The 18,339-nt window shown below is 39.6% G+C and overlaps 1 protein-coding gene across 2 annotated transcripts in view; it reads left to right on the top strand.

The window, feature by feature from the left end:
• TTC39B (tetratricopeptide repeat domain 39B) overlaps positions 1-18,339 on the top strand; it is a 125,204-nt gene that overhangs the window by 84,887 nt on the left and 21,978 nt on the right. For both annotated transcript variants that reach the window (XM_077765047.1, XM_077765048.1), the window contains 8 exons: positions 4,109-4,214; positions 5,591-5,656; positions 7,413-7,521; positions 8,171-8,238; positions 8,325-8,384; positions 9,815-9,976; positions 11,086-11,177; positions 15,099-15,225. In XM_077765047.1, coding sequence (XP_077621173.1) covers positions 4,109-4,214; positions 5,591-5,656; positions 7,413-7,521; positions 8,171-8,238; positions 8,325-8,384; positions 9,815-9,976; positions 11,086-11,177; positions 15,099-15,225 — 790 coding nt within the window. The remainder of the gene's footprint in view (positions 1-4,108; positions 4,215-5,590; positions 5,657-7,412; positions 7,522-8,170; positions 8,239-8,324; positions 8,385-9,814; positions 9,977-11,085; positions 11,178-15,098; positions 15,226-18,339) is intronic.

Below are 18,339 nucleotides of genomic sequence, written 5' to 3'. Positions count from 1 at the left end.
CAAGCTGTCAGCACAGACCTAACACCTGGCTTGAACCCACAAACCCCGAGATCATTACCTGAGCTGAGTTGGATGCTTAACCAACTGAGCCACCCAGGCGTCCCACAAATGTTAACATCTTTTAGGACCACGATACAATTATTAACATCGGTGCTAACACCCAGATTCCTCTAATTGTCCTACTGATGTCCTCTATCTGGTCCAGGACTGCATCCAGGATTGGAGATCTTGCATGTAGTGTTATGTTTCTTCAGTCTTTTTTAATCTGGAAGAGTCCCTTAGTCTTTATTTTTATGACCTTGACATTTTTGAAGGATACTGGGCAGTTAATTTTGTAGAACATCTCTCAATGGGGACTTATCTAATATTTCTTTTTTTTTAAAAAATATTTTATTTATTTCTGAGAGAGAGACAGCGTGAACAGGGAAGGGTCAGAGAGAGAGGGAGATACAGAATCCGAAACAGGCTCCAGGTTCTGAGCTAGCTGTCAGCGCAGAGACCGATGTGGGGCCCAAACCGACAAACCATGAGATCATGACCTGAGCCGAAGTCAGATGCTCAACCGACTGAGTCACCCAGGTGCCCCATAATATTTCTTATGATTAAATCCAGAGTTTGCATTTATGGCAGGAATACCACGTAAGTGCAATTGTGTCCTTTGTAGTGTATCATATCAGTAGATACATGATGTCAATTGCAGAAGCTTTTCTGAGTGTGACATAAAATTAGGAACCGTAAAAGCCTGATTTTACCAAATAGATGTTTAAATTTTCATCAGGGCAAACTACACCATAATAAAAAATACCAATGGAAACGTGTTACAAATGACTCAGGGCAGATGACAGTGTGAGGAGCTCATAAGCTGGTGGGAATCTAAACTGATAGAATTTTTCGGAGGATATTTGACCATATGTATCAAAATCAAAGTGTATCACCTTTTATCTCAGAAGTCCCTTTTCTTTTGTGATAGATTACCTATAGTTATGGTACTTGACGTAGGAAAAGTACTTGATGAACGTATAAGCTCACTTTTAGCAGCGTTGTTTATACTATGGAAACTTTGGAAACAACTTAAACATTTAACAATAGGAATTTGGTTAAAGAAATTATTCCATAGAATAGACTGCTATGCATTTGTTAAAAAAAATAAGGTAGCTCTCATGCATTTTCATGGAAAATCATCAGTATAACCTATGGAACAGTATATGCTATATGATCCCATTTGTGGTTGTTAAATATTGGAGTTTTACTAATGCATAAAACCACCCAGAAGGCTGTATACCAGACTGTTACCAGTGACCATCTCTCTGTGGGATAGTCATGCAGAGGCACTTCAACTGCCTCCATGTTCTTTGAAAATTTTGTAACAAACATCTATTATCAGAAAATAGAACATTTATATATTTATTTATTATATATTATTAAAGAAGGAAAGAACTCTGACCGTCATCTCTGCCTCCTGCCATCCTATTGACATTTTGTTGTTTGAATTTTTAATGCATGTGCATGAGCTTAAATTATAATTATCTTTTTATATAATGAAATCATATGCTTCCTGTCATTTTGAAATTTCCTTTTTCACTTCATGCCACAAAATATTAGGTCATTAAATATTTTTAGTGCATCACAGATTTTAATGGCTATAGAGCATCCCATTATGTGGGTATACCATATGTGTGTATGTATAAATATATACACTCATGTGACTGTCTTCTTAATTAATTTTCTGTTTTTGCCTATTTAGTTTGTTTATACATTTTCATTATAAATAGTAATACAGTATCTCTCCTTATAGGTAAAGTTTTGTGTGTATCCATGCTATTTCCTTAGAATAAAATTGGATTTATTGGGTCAAAGGTATGCATGTGTTTAAGATTTTTGATATATATTGCAAAATTATTCTGAAAGATAATTGGGTGGATAAACTTTTTCTTAAAGGGCTAGATGGCAAATATGTTAGGCCTGTGAGTTCTAAGATCTCTGTCGCAACTACTCAATTCTAAGACTGTAGAGTATAAGCAGCCGTAGGCAAAAAATGCATGAATGGCCATGCTTAGGATCCAATATCCAATAGCTTGCCAATCTCTGTACCATAACCACCTTTTACCAAAGCAGATGAAGATGTCTGTTTGTTCTTTTCCTTTGCCGGCAATGGCTTAACATTTTTTTAAAAAAATTAAAATGCTTTATTATCACAAAGCAGCACACATATTTAGGAAAACAGGAGAATGTCGATGAGCAAATACTGACACACACCCCCCATATTCTTTTCACCAGTAATAATGGCTGCTAGCATGTTAGTATATATTCTTTCAGAATTTTTCCTCTATAAATGTAAAGATATATGTACTTTTTAAAAAAAATCTATATGTATTTTTTAATGTGCATACTCTTTTGTAACCTGCTTTTTCCTTTTTAAAAAAAGTTTTATATATTTAAGTAATCTGTATACCCAATATGCAGCTTGAACTCACGACCTTGAGGTCAAGAGTTGCACAGTCTTCCGACTGAGCCAGCCTGGTGCCCCATAACCTGCTTTTTTCTTTACTTTTCCATGTCAGTATTTCTTCATTTCATGTAGTAATCTATCTTCACATTTTCCTAGTTGGCCCCAAATTTCTTTTACTGCTAGTGTGTCTGTATCAAGATGCAACCCAAGACTGTCTACTACATCCTGTGTTTATGTCCATTAAGTATCTTTTATTCTGGAACCATTTTTCTATTCACGATGGTTGTTGAAAAGCCCAAGCCAGTTGTGCTGCAGAATACCCCCACGAATTTGTTTGATGGCTTTCTCGAGTTTCCATTTAGCTTGTTCTTGTCTTAGTCAATTCAGGCTGCCAGAACAAAATGTCACAGAGTGGGTGGCTTAAACAATAGAATTTTATTTTCTCACAGTTCTGGAGGTTGGAACTCCAAGATCAGGGTGCCAGCATGGTCAGGTTCTGGAGAGAGCTCTCTTTCTGACTCTCAGCCAGCCAGCCCACCTTCTTGCTTGACCCTCACATGGCCAAGAGAGAGATAACATCTCTCTTCTTTATCTTTTAAGGCCACCAGTCTTACCAGATTAAGACCCCCCACCTTTAATTAAAGATTTTTACACCTCCTAAAAATCCCTGTCTTCAAATATCCTCATACTGGGACATAGAGCTTCAACATAGGAATTTGGAGGTGGAAGGGTAGGGGGGTATATAATTAATTCAGTCCACAGCATTTTTCTAGCTCCTTATATTTTCTGTAAACTGAAAATTAGATCTACAGGCTTCCTGGATTCCGGTTAAATAAATTTGCCTAGAATACATCAGAAGTGAAGCTGTATGCTTTAGAATTATATCACACAAGGTGTTACATGATACCTGGTTATTTCTTACTACCTTTTAAAAATATATTTGTCAATTTGATAAGCAATTCCTGTTCATTACCAACTTTTATCTTTATCATTGTTTTAATTCATATTTCTCTGATTAAGTATTTGCCTTTTGAGCATGTGCAGGGGAGGGGGGAGGTGCATCGAAAAGAAATTAACATGAGAAATCTGTAAGATTTACTTGGACAGAATAGGAAAAAAAGGAAGACAGATGTGCAGTTTTGATGGAACTTGCTGGCCTTTCTCAGTCTTTCCTACTGGCAAGCTCTCATTTATTTGGTCTATTTGAGATCATGGCCATCATGCTGAAATTCACATCTTTTTGGCGGTAGCATCTCAGTTCCTCGGTGGAAGGTAGGGTTGCTGAAGTGTGCACAGCAGCCGAGGGACAGAGCACATCTGGGAAGGCTTCTGTGCAACCTGGCTGGAAAGCTGTGAGATCACAGCCCTGTGGTCATTTGGCTCTGGAGTCATGCTTGCTCATGTTCCAACTTTGTCTTGCTTTCAGCCCAGAAAGATCGGTCCTGATAAACAGTGTAGAAATGGGTGTGTCAGTTTTTCCTTAATGACTATTACCCAAGGAGCCTTAAGGCTAACCTCAGCACAGCTGCCTCCACTTAAAAGTCATCTAGTATTTTGGTTAATGACAATTATTTTATAGTGCGTACACGTGAGAGTGAACATAACATTAATTTTCAGAGTCATAGTAAACTTATACGGTAACTTTTTTCTTCAATCTAGAGAATGTCTTTCTATCCTGCATGTAATTCAGAAGAACAAAGTTGAGCAGCAGTTCTTTTATGAGTTTGAAGGGGGTGTCAAGCTTGGAATAGGTGCCTTTAATTTGGTAAGTAAATAATTATAAAGCCACCAGAAGCTTTTGTAAAAGAACCTAAGATGTTCAGTGCCTTCTCTACTGTGTGTGACCCTCTAAGCTCGGTTTGGTTGACAAGTAGCTAGAGTGAGATCCGTTTTCCTGTGTTGTGACCCAGTGGTGACCTTGGCCAGTATGCGTGGTAATGTTCTGCATATGCTCCGAGTCTCTTTGGATTGTACAGTAGGGGAAGCTTGCAGCACCTGAGTGGGTTGGTAACAGTTTGGGTAAGAAGCAGCTTGGAATCTGGTTCCATTTTCCCATCAGAAATACTGTTGCTTTAGCAATGGTGTCTCTGGAATTGAAAATAGGTGAGGCAGCTATGATATAGCTTGAGGAATGAGTTTGATGCTATGAGGGAGATGAAGAGTTTGAGTGGGTATTGTCAAATTATGATATATTATTTAGAGATTTTGGTGTTGATCAAGGTTTGACTAGAATTGATGAGAAAATCAAGTGGTAAAGAGAATAATACACACAAGTATGTACATCACCATGGCCTCTTTGTTCACGAGCCCATTGGTCGATGGCAGGGGTGCCTGGGGAGAGAGGCTGACTGGTACCTGTAGAACAGGTCATCTTCCTCATCTGGTTATTAAAATCCTCCTCTGCTGAGTCAGGCTTTGGTGTCACATGGGACACAAATATCTTCAGGTTTTTTGCTCATTCAGAAAGGGCTCTAGTGCTCCCTAGACCTCCTTGTCATCGATTTCCCAGTGATACTCCTTCCAAATCCCTGAGCATTCAGCCAACTCTTTGGCCCCAGCCTGTGAATCTGTATAGAACTGCACGTGTGGCCATCTCTCCTTCCAAGCGAAGCGAGCAAGCGGGTGCACCGCTCGACGTCCTGCCCTGGCTGGCTTGCCCCTCCCCACTGCTCCTCAGGGTCGTCCTGGAAAGGGACGATAGGACCATGCTGTTCACTCTTGGGTGATGCCTGCATTTTATATGGAAATCAGTGGACTTGCTTTCTGGGAAAGGAGGTTAAGAGAAACCTTGTTTAGAAATGGGCCCTGAGGGAGTGCCTTCTCACCACTTCATCTTTCACCATAAAAGGAGCGTGTGTTCTTTAGAGCATCCTGAAAAGGCCAGGGTTTTGTTTGTTTGTTTTGGTTTGGTTTTGTAAATTTTCTAGGTTCATTGTCTTCGGTAAATGAAATTAATTCATAGGTAGTGATTACTGAATATGCAATATGTGATGATTGAGATATGTACAGTGGTTTAAAGTTGGATCTAATTTTTCATATTACCAAATTATTAAAACTTTAAGTTGTTTGGAGGTGAACATTTATTTCTCTATAGTTAGATACACTAACAAATAAGTATGCTTGTATTTTTTTTTCTTGCAGATGCTCTCTCTTCTACCCGCACGGATTATCAGACTACTAGAATTTATAGGATTTTCTGGAAACAGGGTACAAATTTAATTTTATCTGAATTTTGTCAGGAAAGATGAAAACATTATTTTTTGGATATGAGAGCAATGCATTACATCCCCTTAGCTAGCGTGACAATTATTGGCAAGTTGTTAGCAGGATGGTAAAGAGCCATTGGGGTCTTGATCATACTTTTCAGGAGTTGAGGTGGTATTTATATTGAAAGTTAAAACTTTTTATCTTTGATACCTAAATTCTGGAATTAAAAATTATGTTTTACTAATGTTGCTGCTTGCTGGACTTTACTAGTCTCGTGTGGCTAGAATATGCTTCCTTAACATTTTAGCAACCCTAGAGTGTTCTGTAAAACCAGAAAATTAGGCTAGATGTCCATGTCTCACATTTTATGATTCACATGGATCAAGGATAGTTGTAGTGTTTTGGGTTTCTTTGTACTTTTACAAGTTTCATGACAAAACTAAGCAAGGAAATTTGTTTTCCACGAGTTTAATTCATTATGCTTCTTTTTTTTTTTTTTAATTTACTTATTTATTTTGAAAGACAAAGAAAGAGAGGAGGGGCAGAGAGAAAGCTAATTCCAGGCAGGCTCCGCACTGCCGGCATGGAGCCTGATGCAGGGCTCCAGCTCATGAACCCATGACCTGAGCCGAAACCAAGAGTCAGATGCTCAGGCGACTGGGCCACCTAGGCGCCCCTCATTCATTATATTTCTGTGTGCTTGTCACGTACTGTATAACATTTATTAAATATAATACGCAGTGTGCCACTGCCAGGGTTGTCTTACTGCAAAAGCTGTCTTTATTAGTCAAGAGGGCATGTTTTGAGAACTATAGGGGAACAAGTATAAGAAACTGTTATTTTCTCCCCTCAAACAGGCCTTGTACTTTTTCATTTCTGTGCTTCTGCTGGCCTCTGTTTTGGATATCCTTCTAAATAATGTTGCTTGAGATCCTCTCCATCCATTAGGTTTGAGATAAATGTCAGCTGTTCCCCACACTTTTCCTTATTCTCTCCCAGTGAGGCTCAAGTATTCCTACCTCAGAATCATTTACTTACCTACCTTTTTTATGGCACTCACCATACTCTAATACAATTGTGTGTTCACATAGCATTTTGATGGAAGGGTCTTTGAAGACAAAACTGTGTGTGTGCATGCCCACCGTAATGCCTTTAACTTTGATCCTCAATATCTTTTAATAAGTTAATATTTTTATTAGAGAAATACAGCATTGCTATAAAATGAGCACTGCCTTTATCCCCTCTCTAGAATCACATGGTATAAAAGAATTTGTGAGATTATCTTCACACCATTTTAAAATGTGAAGTTTATTTCTGGTTAGGCATTACCCCCTTTTTTTAAAGACTTAAAAAAATTTTTTTCTTGACAGTAAACTATTTGTAAGAAAAATAAATAAATAAATAATTTTTTTTTAACATCTATTTATTATTGAGAGACAAAGAGAGACAGAGCATGAGCATGGGAGAGAGAGAGAGGGGGGAGACACAGAATCTGAATCAGGCTCCAGACTCTGAGCTGTCAGCACAGAGCCTGACATGGGGCTTGAACTCACAAACCATGAGATCGTGACCGGAGCCAAAGTCGGATGCTTAAACTGACTGAGCCACTCAGGCACCCCAGGCATTACCCCTTTCTAAGCTCTTAAAAAATAAAGCCCGCTTTCATGGAGTGGGGAGATAGGTGAACACCGTGTCATGTCTGAATGTGATTTTTCAGTCATGCTCTGTCCTTCTGAAACACGTTTGCTCCCCACAGGAGTTGGGGCTACTGCAGTTACAGGAAGGCGCGTCAGGAAGAAGCATGAGGTCTCCGCTGTGCTGCTTAACTATTCTAGCTTTCCACACATATATCTCCCTGATACTTGGTAAGGACTGCGTCACATTTTGTGTCAGTGAAAGCTGATTACCTTTCGTCTGAGCAAGTAAAGCATTTAGATTGCACTCTTGAGACCAGCAGCACAGTGTATGTTGATTATACTTCAGTTAAAAACATTAGAAAAAAATCGCTAAGAGCTAGTCGTTTATATCTGTTTACTTTTTTTCCCTTTTTTGAGTAAAGCTGGAAAATAGTGACATTTGTTTTAGTAACATTTGGCAGAGGAGGTGGAAGGTTTCTTGCACCGCATTTTCTTTTATCTGTTCTTGGCTTAAAAAGTTCTATGAAGTTTGCTTAAGGTGATTATTTTAGCGTATTCATATTAGGTATCTTTTTGCCTAGGAAATTGAATGTTTGGCTAAGATAAGTGAATATTGCTGTTAAAACCACAAAGCCCAATTAGGGCTCAATGACCCCTCCTTCCATTGTTAAGAATTAGCCTGTGCTGGAGCTTTCTTAAACTGAAGTCAGAGATGGGACTTGTCTTATTTTATTTCCCAAATGCAAAAAGGCCAAATTAATAGTTTTTATCTTTTCCACGAAAAAGTGTTTGCTAGAATTTAATGACATTTGGAGAATTACTAATAAGTATCTATCTTGTTACATGAAGACTGAGGCTTTTTCTGTTGAATTTCTAGGTACAGGAGAAGTGAATGTTCTGGAAGCAGAGAGTCTCCTTGCACCCTTCCTCCAGCAGTTTCCAAATGTATGCTTAGAATTTCAAGTGCATGTTTCAACCATAACCGATGAAGCAGGGCTGACCACTCATCAGTCTTCTTCCTTTCTCCGCAGGGCTCCCTCATGTTATTTTATCATGCCCGGATAGAGCTGCTGAAGGGAAATGTGGAAAAGGTAATTTATTTTGGGAGAATAACCTGGGGAGTTGTCTGTAAGGGAGAGCTGCATTATACTCATTCAACGTAAGTAAATTCAGCTATATGCACTAGGCAGAAATAAAGGAAAAATATATTATTCAGATGCATTTTATTTTAGTGTATGCATCTACTGTATATAGATTACTGAATATAGTCTATACTTTGACTGTGAGTACATGAGGCTATTCAGGGTAGAATATACGAAGTACAGATGGGCACCTGTAAGAGATTTTCAGACCATGTCATAGTTTCTGTATTACGTATTGACTTTGGAAGTTAGCCCCGGCACAATGTAAAACTTCACCTTCAACGTATTACACATCATCCTCATCAAAGGAAATTATTCACTGATTCTCTTGAAGAAGAGTGTGGAGCTCTTTACATAAATATACTCACAAATAAAATTTCTTCTACGCCAATGAAGTCAGACATACATATTTTTCTTTGATTTGTTTTTTCCTGCTTACAGTGCATCTTGGGTTTCTTTCCAGCTCAGTATATCTAAATCTCTTTCATCCTTTCTGATGGCTGGATTTCATTCCATGAGATGGATATATGATACTTACTAAAGCAGTTTGCTATTAGTAGACATTTGGCTACTATAAATAATGCTCTTGTATCCATCATCACATGTATATATCTGTGCACAGGTGCATTTATATAAGATACATTCTGATAACCAGGATTCCAAGGCCAAAGATGTTTGTATTTTGATAAATTTAGCCAAATTGCCCTCCTAACTTAAGGTTATTCCACTTAAACTGCTATATAGTTATGAGAATACTTGTTTCCAATGCACTGTGGTAACTCTGGACATTATCTGTTTTAGTTTTTTCCCATGTCATGGCCAAAGTACGATAATTTAATTTTTAAATTTGTGTTTTTCAGTTTACGAATTTTTTCATATGTATATTTGTCACTTATATATCTTTTCCTCTGATTTACCCATTTGTGTCTTTGACAATTTTCCCACTGAGTTGTCTTTTTCTTAAGGATTTTATAAAATTGTTGTATGATAAGGGTTAGTTCTTGGCCAGGTGTGGATATAGTGATATCTTCTCCCAGTCTGCCTTTAACTTTGTTTAAGGTATATTTTAACTTTTGGAAGTTCTGACTTCTATTTTCAGTCTTTTTGTAAAGGATGTCTCTGCATTTTATATCTTAGTTGGGAAGGAGCTTCACTACTCCCACATCATAAAGTTCCACGGCTGCTCAGGAAGCTAAATCAAGAGGCAGAACTTAAGTGTATCGTTGCATGTAGGGAAAAGGACATATCTCATCACATTGAGTGGTTTAATGAGTGATGCTTTTGTTCTTTTTGTACAAAGTGATTTATGTATTTTTCCATTAGGTTATTATCTCCTTGTCTAATATCTGGATGATCAGCTTTATGCAATTGACTTGTAGGCACAAGAGATACTTCGAAAATGCATTTCAGTTCAAGAAGAATGGAAACAGTTTCACCATCTCTGTTACTGGGAGCTGATGTGGATCTCTGTGTTCCAACAAAACTGGATGGAGGCGTATTATTATTCCGATCTGCTTTGCAAAGAGAGTAAATGGTCCAAGGTAAAGTACTGTGCTCTCACTGACGTTATCTGTTTGCTAATAAGTGTCCAGGGTGATTTTTATTGAGGACTGTTTGTTCAGTAGTATGACATCAACATTATTTTCTCAACTTCAAGGTTCGTCAAAGGAGGAAATAGGCATTAAGTATTTCTGTTTACAAGTACTTCCCTCAGTTACTACATGCTCCAAAAGCCATCCAAACAGTCGATTTCAGTGAAGAATCTTTACCTCTGAGGATGAAATGCACTTACGTTTAAAAGTTATTAAATATCGGGGCACCTGGGTGGCTCAGTTGGTTAAGCATCCAACTTTGGCTCAGGTCATGACCTCAGGATTTGTGGGTTTGAGCCCTGTGTCGGGCTCTGTTGCTGACAGCAGGCTCAGAGCCTGGAACCTATTTCAGATTCTGTGTCTCCCTCTCTCTCTGACCCTCCCCTGCTCACGCTGTCTCTCTCTCTCTCTCTCAGAAATAAATAAAAACATTTTTAAAAGTTAAAAAAAGTTATTAAATATCAATAGCCTTTGATAATTTTTCCTGTAGACTTTATGATGCTCTGATGACAGTTTTTCTTTCCTTTTTTTAAATGTTTATTTATTTCTGAGCGAGAGAGAAAGAGACAGAGCACAAGCAGGGGAGGAGCAGAGAGAGAGGGAGACACAGAATGCAAAGCAGGCTCCAGGCTCCGAGCTGTCAGCACAGAGCCCAACATGGGGTTTGAATCCACGAACCGAGATCATGACCTGAGTCGAAGTCGGACGCTTATCTGACTGAGCCACTCAGGTGCCCCAAAGCTTTTCATAATTAAAATGAATTCTGATCTGTTTGTGAGAAGTTGGGAGAAATGAGGTGAGGATTTCTTGTTCATTCTGTGCTCTTTCTCACCCATGAAGGCTACAGTTGTATAATAGGAAAATGGTCAAAGTTAACCTCAAATTGTTATTCTCAATAGGAACAGGCTGTATGAGACTACATTTCCTGTATTTCTTTGATGATTTTTCAAGTATTACACCTAGGCAGTCTGTAGGTCATTCCTGACTTGCAAGATAAAAATGTCACATACCTAGAGGAGCCCTATATATAACCAGCTGCTCTTCTTCTTTTCCTAAAGGCAACATATGTATTCTTGAAAGCTGCAATTTTGAGTATGCTTCCAGAGGAGGATGTAGTAGCCACTAAAGAGGATATAGTAACCTTATTCAGGTAAGCGGGGCCCGGGTGTTGTAATGTGGATCCTGAACACATCTTTCTTTTCCCCTCAATCCCCTCCCATGCTCTACCTTCATATTTTCTTCAATTTCTACTCATTCGACGCAGGAACCCTTAAAACCACATTCACAGAATGTCTTTTGTGAGCGAATCTTTTTAACTTTGTGTAGATAAGTGTCCATAAATCAGCTGTAATCTTATTTTTGAGCACCTTCTGTATGAAGGATGCCATGTTAGATGCTGAGTACACAGGCATGGCTCCTGTCCTCGAGTTTATGATCTTGTAGTGGAACCAGGCATCAATGAAATAATAATGCAAATAAATAACTGCAAAATTGTAATATCTGACTAATTATTTTCTTACCACTTTTCTTGCCATTCCACCTTAGTATCTTTGGAGGCTCATCCTATTTTATCCAGATATTCAATGTTGATGTCTTGGAGCCTCATGCTTGGGAAATCTCAGCCAGGCCAAGTTTAAATCCCTAGTTCAGATTCCCTGACTGAGCTCCAGACCTGTATATCCAGCTTCTGCTTGCCCCCTTCAGTTGGATGTGTGAAAGCATTTTAAACTCCCCATGTTCAGTCTTCCTGAGCAAACCTGGTATGCTCTCCTCTCTTGGGGATTGAGACTACAGTAAGCAAGGCAGAAGCTATACCGCCAACACTACCCACTATCCCCTGGCCATCCCCCAGCCGGAGAAGCACGTATAAGAACGTAGAGGCGGTGGCGGTTGAGATGGTGTCTGAAGGTGGAGTAGGAGCTCTGAGGCCACAGGGATTTGCAGTGATCCAGGTTCAGACCAGGGGAACAGCCAGCGAGAGGACCCAGTCGCAGGAAGGAGCACTGCGCATTAAAGAACTAAAAGGTGATACTTGATAGGACATTATGCTACATTTTAGGTACCCTTGACCCTCCCCTTGACCCTTGAAAAACATGAATTTGAACTGTGTGGGTCCACTTATACGCAGGTTTGTTGTTGTTGGTTGTTTTTTTTTTTTTATAAATACAGTACAATACTGACACTGTATTTTCTCTTCCTTGTGATTTGCTTAGTATTTTCTTTAGCCGACTTCATTGTTAGAATATGGTATTAATACACACAACATACTGGGGCGCCTGGGTGGCTTAGTCGGTTAAGCGTCCGACTTTCGCTTAGGTCATGATCTCGCGGTTCGTGGGTTCAAGCCTCGCATCGGGCTCTGTGCTGACTGCCAGCTCAGAGCCGGGAGCCTGTTTCAGAGTCTGTGTCTCCCTCTCTCTCTGACCCTCCCCTGCTCACGCTGTCTCTCTCTCTCCTAGAAATAAATAAAAAAATATTAAAAAAAAATACACACAACATACAAAATACGTGTTAATCAATTGTTTATGTTATCTACAAGGCTCTGTTCAACAGAAAGCTATTAGTAGTTAAATTTGGAGGGAGTCACAACAGTTATACATGGATTTAAAAAAAAATTTTTTTTAATGCTTATTTTTAAGAGAGAGAGCGAGAGAGAGCAAGGGAGGGGCAGAGAGAGAGGGAGACCCAGAATCTAAAGCAGGCCCCAGGCTCTGAGCTGGCAACACAGAGCCTGACGTGGGGCTCAGTCTTTCTTCTCTCTCAGACCTAGATTAGGAGGCTGGGTCATCTCTCGAGAGTGAGGTCAGAGAACGGAGTGGCCTGGAGGGTGAGGAGGATGGAGAATGTTCTGAGGCTTTGTTGCAGGAGTGGGACAGTGAGGCGGTGAGAGGAGCGCCGTAGGAGGAACGGCAGCTAGCACGAGGGCCCATGTGCAGTGGGTGCTGATGGATTTCCAGTGACATCGGTGTGCTGTCAGCACAGGTGCAGGGAAGGCGGACACCGCGGGTTATCCAGCACTGGGTTTTCGCCAGGAGTAGCGACTAGACGGTGGACAAGGGAGTTTAGGCTGAGGCCATTGTGTGCAGCAGTAAAGGACAGGGCAACCTAAGCAGGAATCAGCAGGGACAGGGAGAGAGAAGGAGACTGCGGATAGGGAGAAAGTTGAAGGGCAAGTAGACTGAAAGTCTTACCAGAACAGCCAAGTTAGAATGAGGAGAAGGGTATTCCAAGTGGTGTGCTTGAGTTTGTGCTTTGAGTAGAAAAGTTGCAGGTGATGAAGTGGGCTCAGGCACAACTGCAGGGTGGGCAGCTCTGGTAGAGGGGAGGAGACGGCCCTTGGGGCTGAGAAAGTTGAGGAACAGAGAAGCTCTGCTACCTTCTTCAGACGTAACTAACGGCAAAACCTTCTACGTGGAGTTCTGTATTCTCTGCCCACGTTATGAGAAATAACATCTTAGCCGAACCATCAGGCTTGTCAGAGCAAATCTGTGGATGTGACTAAGACCGCTTTTTCATCTTCTTTTTAAAAGCTCTCTTTGAAAATAGGACCATGCTTGCTAACTGTAGAATCAACCTCCGTGGAAGCCATGGTAGGCTACATGCCATCTTTGTTTCACACAAACAACAAAAGGAATGGAACGGAATATTATTAAGATACAATGAAATCTTTTAAGTCTCTCCTGTATTTCCTCCACCTCAGAATGCATTTTCTTCCTATCAAGACAATTTCTCTGAAACATGCCATCAGTCTCATTTTCAGGAGAAAGCTCGAGGTCTGCTGTATGACAGCATCTAATCTGTTGGGATAATGAGAGGAGAGTTGCCCAAATGAGTGTCTTCTTCATCCAGACTCTGTGGTGTTGAACCCACGCGGCCTCCTGTGCACTGTGGGCTCCTGTTCTCCCACCTCAGCCCCCACGTCTCATTCCCACCGCCTCTTCCGCTGATGTGGCCAAACATCAAGCCAGCCGCGAGCATTCTGCTTTCAAATTCACATCCCCAAATTGTGCCCAGAAGTAACCGGACACAGTCTTGTCCTCTTACCGCCATGTTTTTTTCTCTTGCTTCATCTGACTGTGTCTTTCAGTGATGTAACCGGATATTTCCCTGAGCAGCAGCCTGCTGGACGCACTTATAAATCTGTGTGCAAGAAAGTGCTCTGGGAACAGAGTCTCTCCATCCTACTCTCGTTTTCATGGGCTCGTGAGTGCCACAGTTGGGATTCCTTAGACTTTTAAGAGGAAGTTTGTAAACATGGCGCATAACTTTAGCTGAGTATTTTCAAAATAGCCTATGTTTGGTAAACTTTGGCTCCGAGAATACATTAATCGACAGCTGTCTTTTGAGGCATGTGATCTTACAGATCTGTGCCATAGGAAAGAGGCAGGACTAGGTAGGAATAGATAAGAATAGGAAATGTACCATACCCACTTTTCCTTTCTCTGGGTATCCACAGTGTAAGTAAATACTTCGCACTTTTTCTTGCTTACTTATGGAAATTGCCAATTTTATATCTAGATTTCTTTGATTGTGTTTGGTAGGTTAAGACATTAGCTACGTTAACTAGAGGGAAGGATGTGTGAATCAGTGGTTCTCACTTTTTTTTTTTTTAACTTCATTTATTTGGAGAGAGAGAGAGAGAGTGAGAGCATGCATGTATGCGTGTGAGTGAGTGGTGGAGGGGCAGGGAGAGAGGGAGAGAGAGAATCCCAAGCAGGCTCTGCCCTGTCAGCATGGAGACCTAGGCAGGGCTCAATCTCAGGACAGTGAGCTCATGACCTAAGCCCCAACCAAGAGATAGATGCTTAACTGACTGAGCCACCAAGGTGCCCCAGTGGTTCTCACATTTGAGCACACGTCCACATCACCTGGAGGACCCACTAACCTCCAGATTGCTGGGTGCAGCTCTAGGGTCACTGATAGGAGGTCTGTGGTGGAGTCTGAAAATTTGGAACAGATTTCCAGATGCTGCTGCTGCTGCTGGTCTGGGGAGCGCAGCGTGAACTATAGGCACTGATAACGTATGCGTTCTAATGACCTTTTGCTGGGGCTGGGGCTGGGCTCTTGGCAGACAGGTGGAGAGCTTGAAGCAGAGAATTGCGGGGAAATCCATCCCTACCGAGAAGTTTGCTGTGAGGAAGTCCCGTCGTTACTCCACCTCATTGCCTGCCCCTGTGAAGCTCACCTTGCCTGCCCTGGTATCTGCCTTTATTTTATTTATTGTTTGTGTTTTAGAAATGAATTGTCTGTTCATAGCAGCTGGGAGCACACCTAGCCTTTGCTGTGAAGTTTAGCTCAATTAAAAGCCATTGTGAGGGTGTTTATAAGGTGAAGATTTATAAATTATTAAAAATTGAGTAATCTTAAAAATTATAGCCAATTTTTTTTTACCACTTGGTATGTTCTAGAAATTATGGTATTTTAGAAATATATTATTTAGGGGCACCTGGGTGGTTCAGTTGGTTAAGCGTCTGACTTCAACTCAGGTCAGAAGTTTGAGCCCCGTGTCAGGCTCTGTGCTGACAGCTCAGAGCCTGGAGCCTTCTTGAGATTCTCATGCTCTGTCTGTCTCTCTCTCTCTCAAAAACAAACATTAAAAAGTTAAAAAAAAATATGTATGTATATAATTTAATATTTTCTGAAAGGCTATTTTAAAAAATCTATCATTTAGTTCTTACAGTAATTATAAGGGCACTTTCTCTTTGTAGCCCCATTTTACAGATCAGGAAATTCAGGCAGAGAGGTGAGTCAGCTTACTTGAAGTTGAGTTCTAATGCAAGCCACATATATGATTCTACCTTTTCTAGTAGTAGCCACATTAAAAATTAAAAGGTAAAAAAAATTTAAAAATTAAGGGAAACATGAAAATAATTTTAGAATATATTTTGTTTAATCCAGTATATATATAAAATGTTGTTGTTTGAACATGTAACCAATAAAAACTTAATGAGATATTTTGTATTCTTTTTTCTTGTTCTAATTACTTGAAATCTAGTGTGTATTTCCCTCTTAGGGCACATCTCAGGTTGGACAAGCCACAAGCCACATTTCGATGCTCAAGTGCCCTAAGTGGTTGGTGGCTATTGTATTCGGCAGTGCAGTGTCAGAGCACCTATTCTTAATCGTCATGCTCTTTAGGCTAGGCTTCATGAAAAGCATATTTTCAACTTAAGTTTTCTTAACGAAGACTTCTTTAAAAAGTCCTGAATTTTTCAAACGATTTTGGCTCTTTGGGGCGTTGGTTTTACACAGGTGTCACATAGCACAGGAAAGTCCGTTCCGACTTATTTTTTTTCCTATTTCAGAGTTTATTCAATTACTCCCCTTTGACATTTAGTGTCCAGTTTTTACTGTTACAAACATGCCATAATGAATATTCTGTTACATTGCTTTTGTGTGTGTGCACAGTCACATAATTCTCTGGAAAGATTTCTAGAAATGCAATTCCTGATTGAAGGGTGTATGCATCTACTCTTTTGACATTGCCAAATTGCCCTCCAGAAAGGCTGTACTGGTTTAAATTTCTACCAACAGTGTTTTGCTCTTTTAATTTGCATTTCCCTGTCGGTATGGTTGAGCATCTTTCCATGTGCTGATTCATTTTTATTTCTTTTGTGACTTGTGCATGTACTACTATAATTTTTCATGAGGTTGTTTGTCTTTAACTCATAGGAGCTCTTTGTATAGTCCGTGAGAAAGAGCGTTGCAGCCCCTAGCTGGTGTCAGATAGGAGCTAGCCTATACCTAGTCACCGGGTCCGCATATTCTCCGCTTAAAATATCTCTGAGAGCACCACCATCAGACCAGGTTACTCTGTGCCTGTGATGGAGTGACACAAAAATGTGGCCACTTTACAATCATATCTGAGCATAGAGAGAAATAGGAATGCCATGCACATCACAAGAATGACCAAACATCCCCCTTTCCAGCTAACACTGGAGTCTGCTGCCATTTTACCAGTTGCAGCTTTTAGATCTGTCCCTGATTGATTTCTATCAAGTGATTTACAATGGGAAATTTTCTCTGTGTCATAGAACTTTTACAAGAGTGTTCTAAAGCATAATAGTCCTTTCTGTGCCCTAGAACTTAGATGCTGGTGTATACATAACTATACTCTGCTTTGATCATTAAGGGCTTAGGGTGACTCACTGCACTTCTTTCTGCAGGTTTAAGGGGGTAGAATTGGTTTTAATTTGTGGTAACTAGGAAATCTCACCAAAATGCTGTTTTTCATAAAATCTCAGATATGAACTTGCCTTTTTTTTTTTTTAAAGTTTATTTATTTCGAGAGAGGAAGAGAGAGAGTGTGTGCGAACAGGAGAGGGACAGAAAGAGAGGGAGAGAGAGAATCTCAAGCAGCTTCTGTGTGTCACTTCAGAGCTTGACATGGTACTCAATCTCACAAACCATGAGATCATGGCCTGAGCCGAAATCAGAAGTCAGACACTTAATGGATTGAGCCACCGGGATGCCCCTTTCTGATAAAATAGTCTATTGATAAAAATAAAATTTAAAAAATCATCACTTAACTATTCCATTAATTATTGAATCGAGCTCTTACACTGTTAGCAACAAGAAACTGTTAGATGTAAAAAAAAAAAAAATGAGCGTTATGATCTTAGTTTTCAGTGCTGTAGAGTAGAGATAACTTTGCTGTCACTCAAATGTGTTTTTCTCATTTCCACTACTTCCCTGTGAGAAGCTGTTCAAATAACATCTTTATCATACTTTAAAATTCGTTTATCTCCAAAAGATACTAATTACCCTGCATATTTCATACCCTTAAAAATGTGAACTGTACTACCAGGAAAGTTAGAAAAATATTTTCAAGCAAAAGCATATTTGCTTTTGGTCCAAAAAAATTCTCATCTGCTAGCCTATGAAATGTAATTTGCAATGAGAAATCATTAGTTTACATTTTCGGGGCTGTCATTCAGCCATATGGCCTTTAAATGAATGCATTTTCTGCATATTGGATTGCATTGCTGGACTGTCACATGTTTTTAATGGTATAAAAGAACCATTAAAATATTTTCTATGTTCATTCCCAGTGAAGTCCTTGGAAACATTTTATATAAACACTTGGCAGATATTTTAAGATGTTTCCCTTTACTTAAAAATAACGACAAAAATGTATATAAAATACAATTGTTCATAGTATCAGTTAAAAAGTATTGTTTATTTCTGTATTTGTAACCTATTATCTTCCAAAATGACTGAATACCAGTAGATGCTTAAATGAACGAGTACATTTTTTTCAGCAAAAACATAATATATATATTGAATTACTTCATGATATAAAAGGGAAAAAA

Source organism: Crocuta crocuta, unplaced genomic scaffold (assembly GCF_008692635.1).
Source record: "Crocuta crocuta isolate KB4526 unplaced genomic scaffold, BGI_CrCroc_1.0 scaffold687, whole genome shotgun sequence".
NCBI lineage: Eukaryota > Metazoa > Chordata > Mammalia > Carnivora > Hyaenidae > Crocuta > Crocuta crocuta.
Note: the sequence above shows the minus strand (reverse complement) of the source record. Positions and strands in the feature narration are given on the sequence as shown.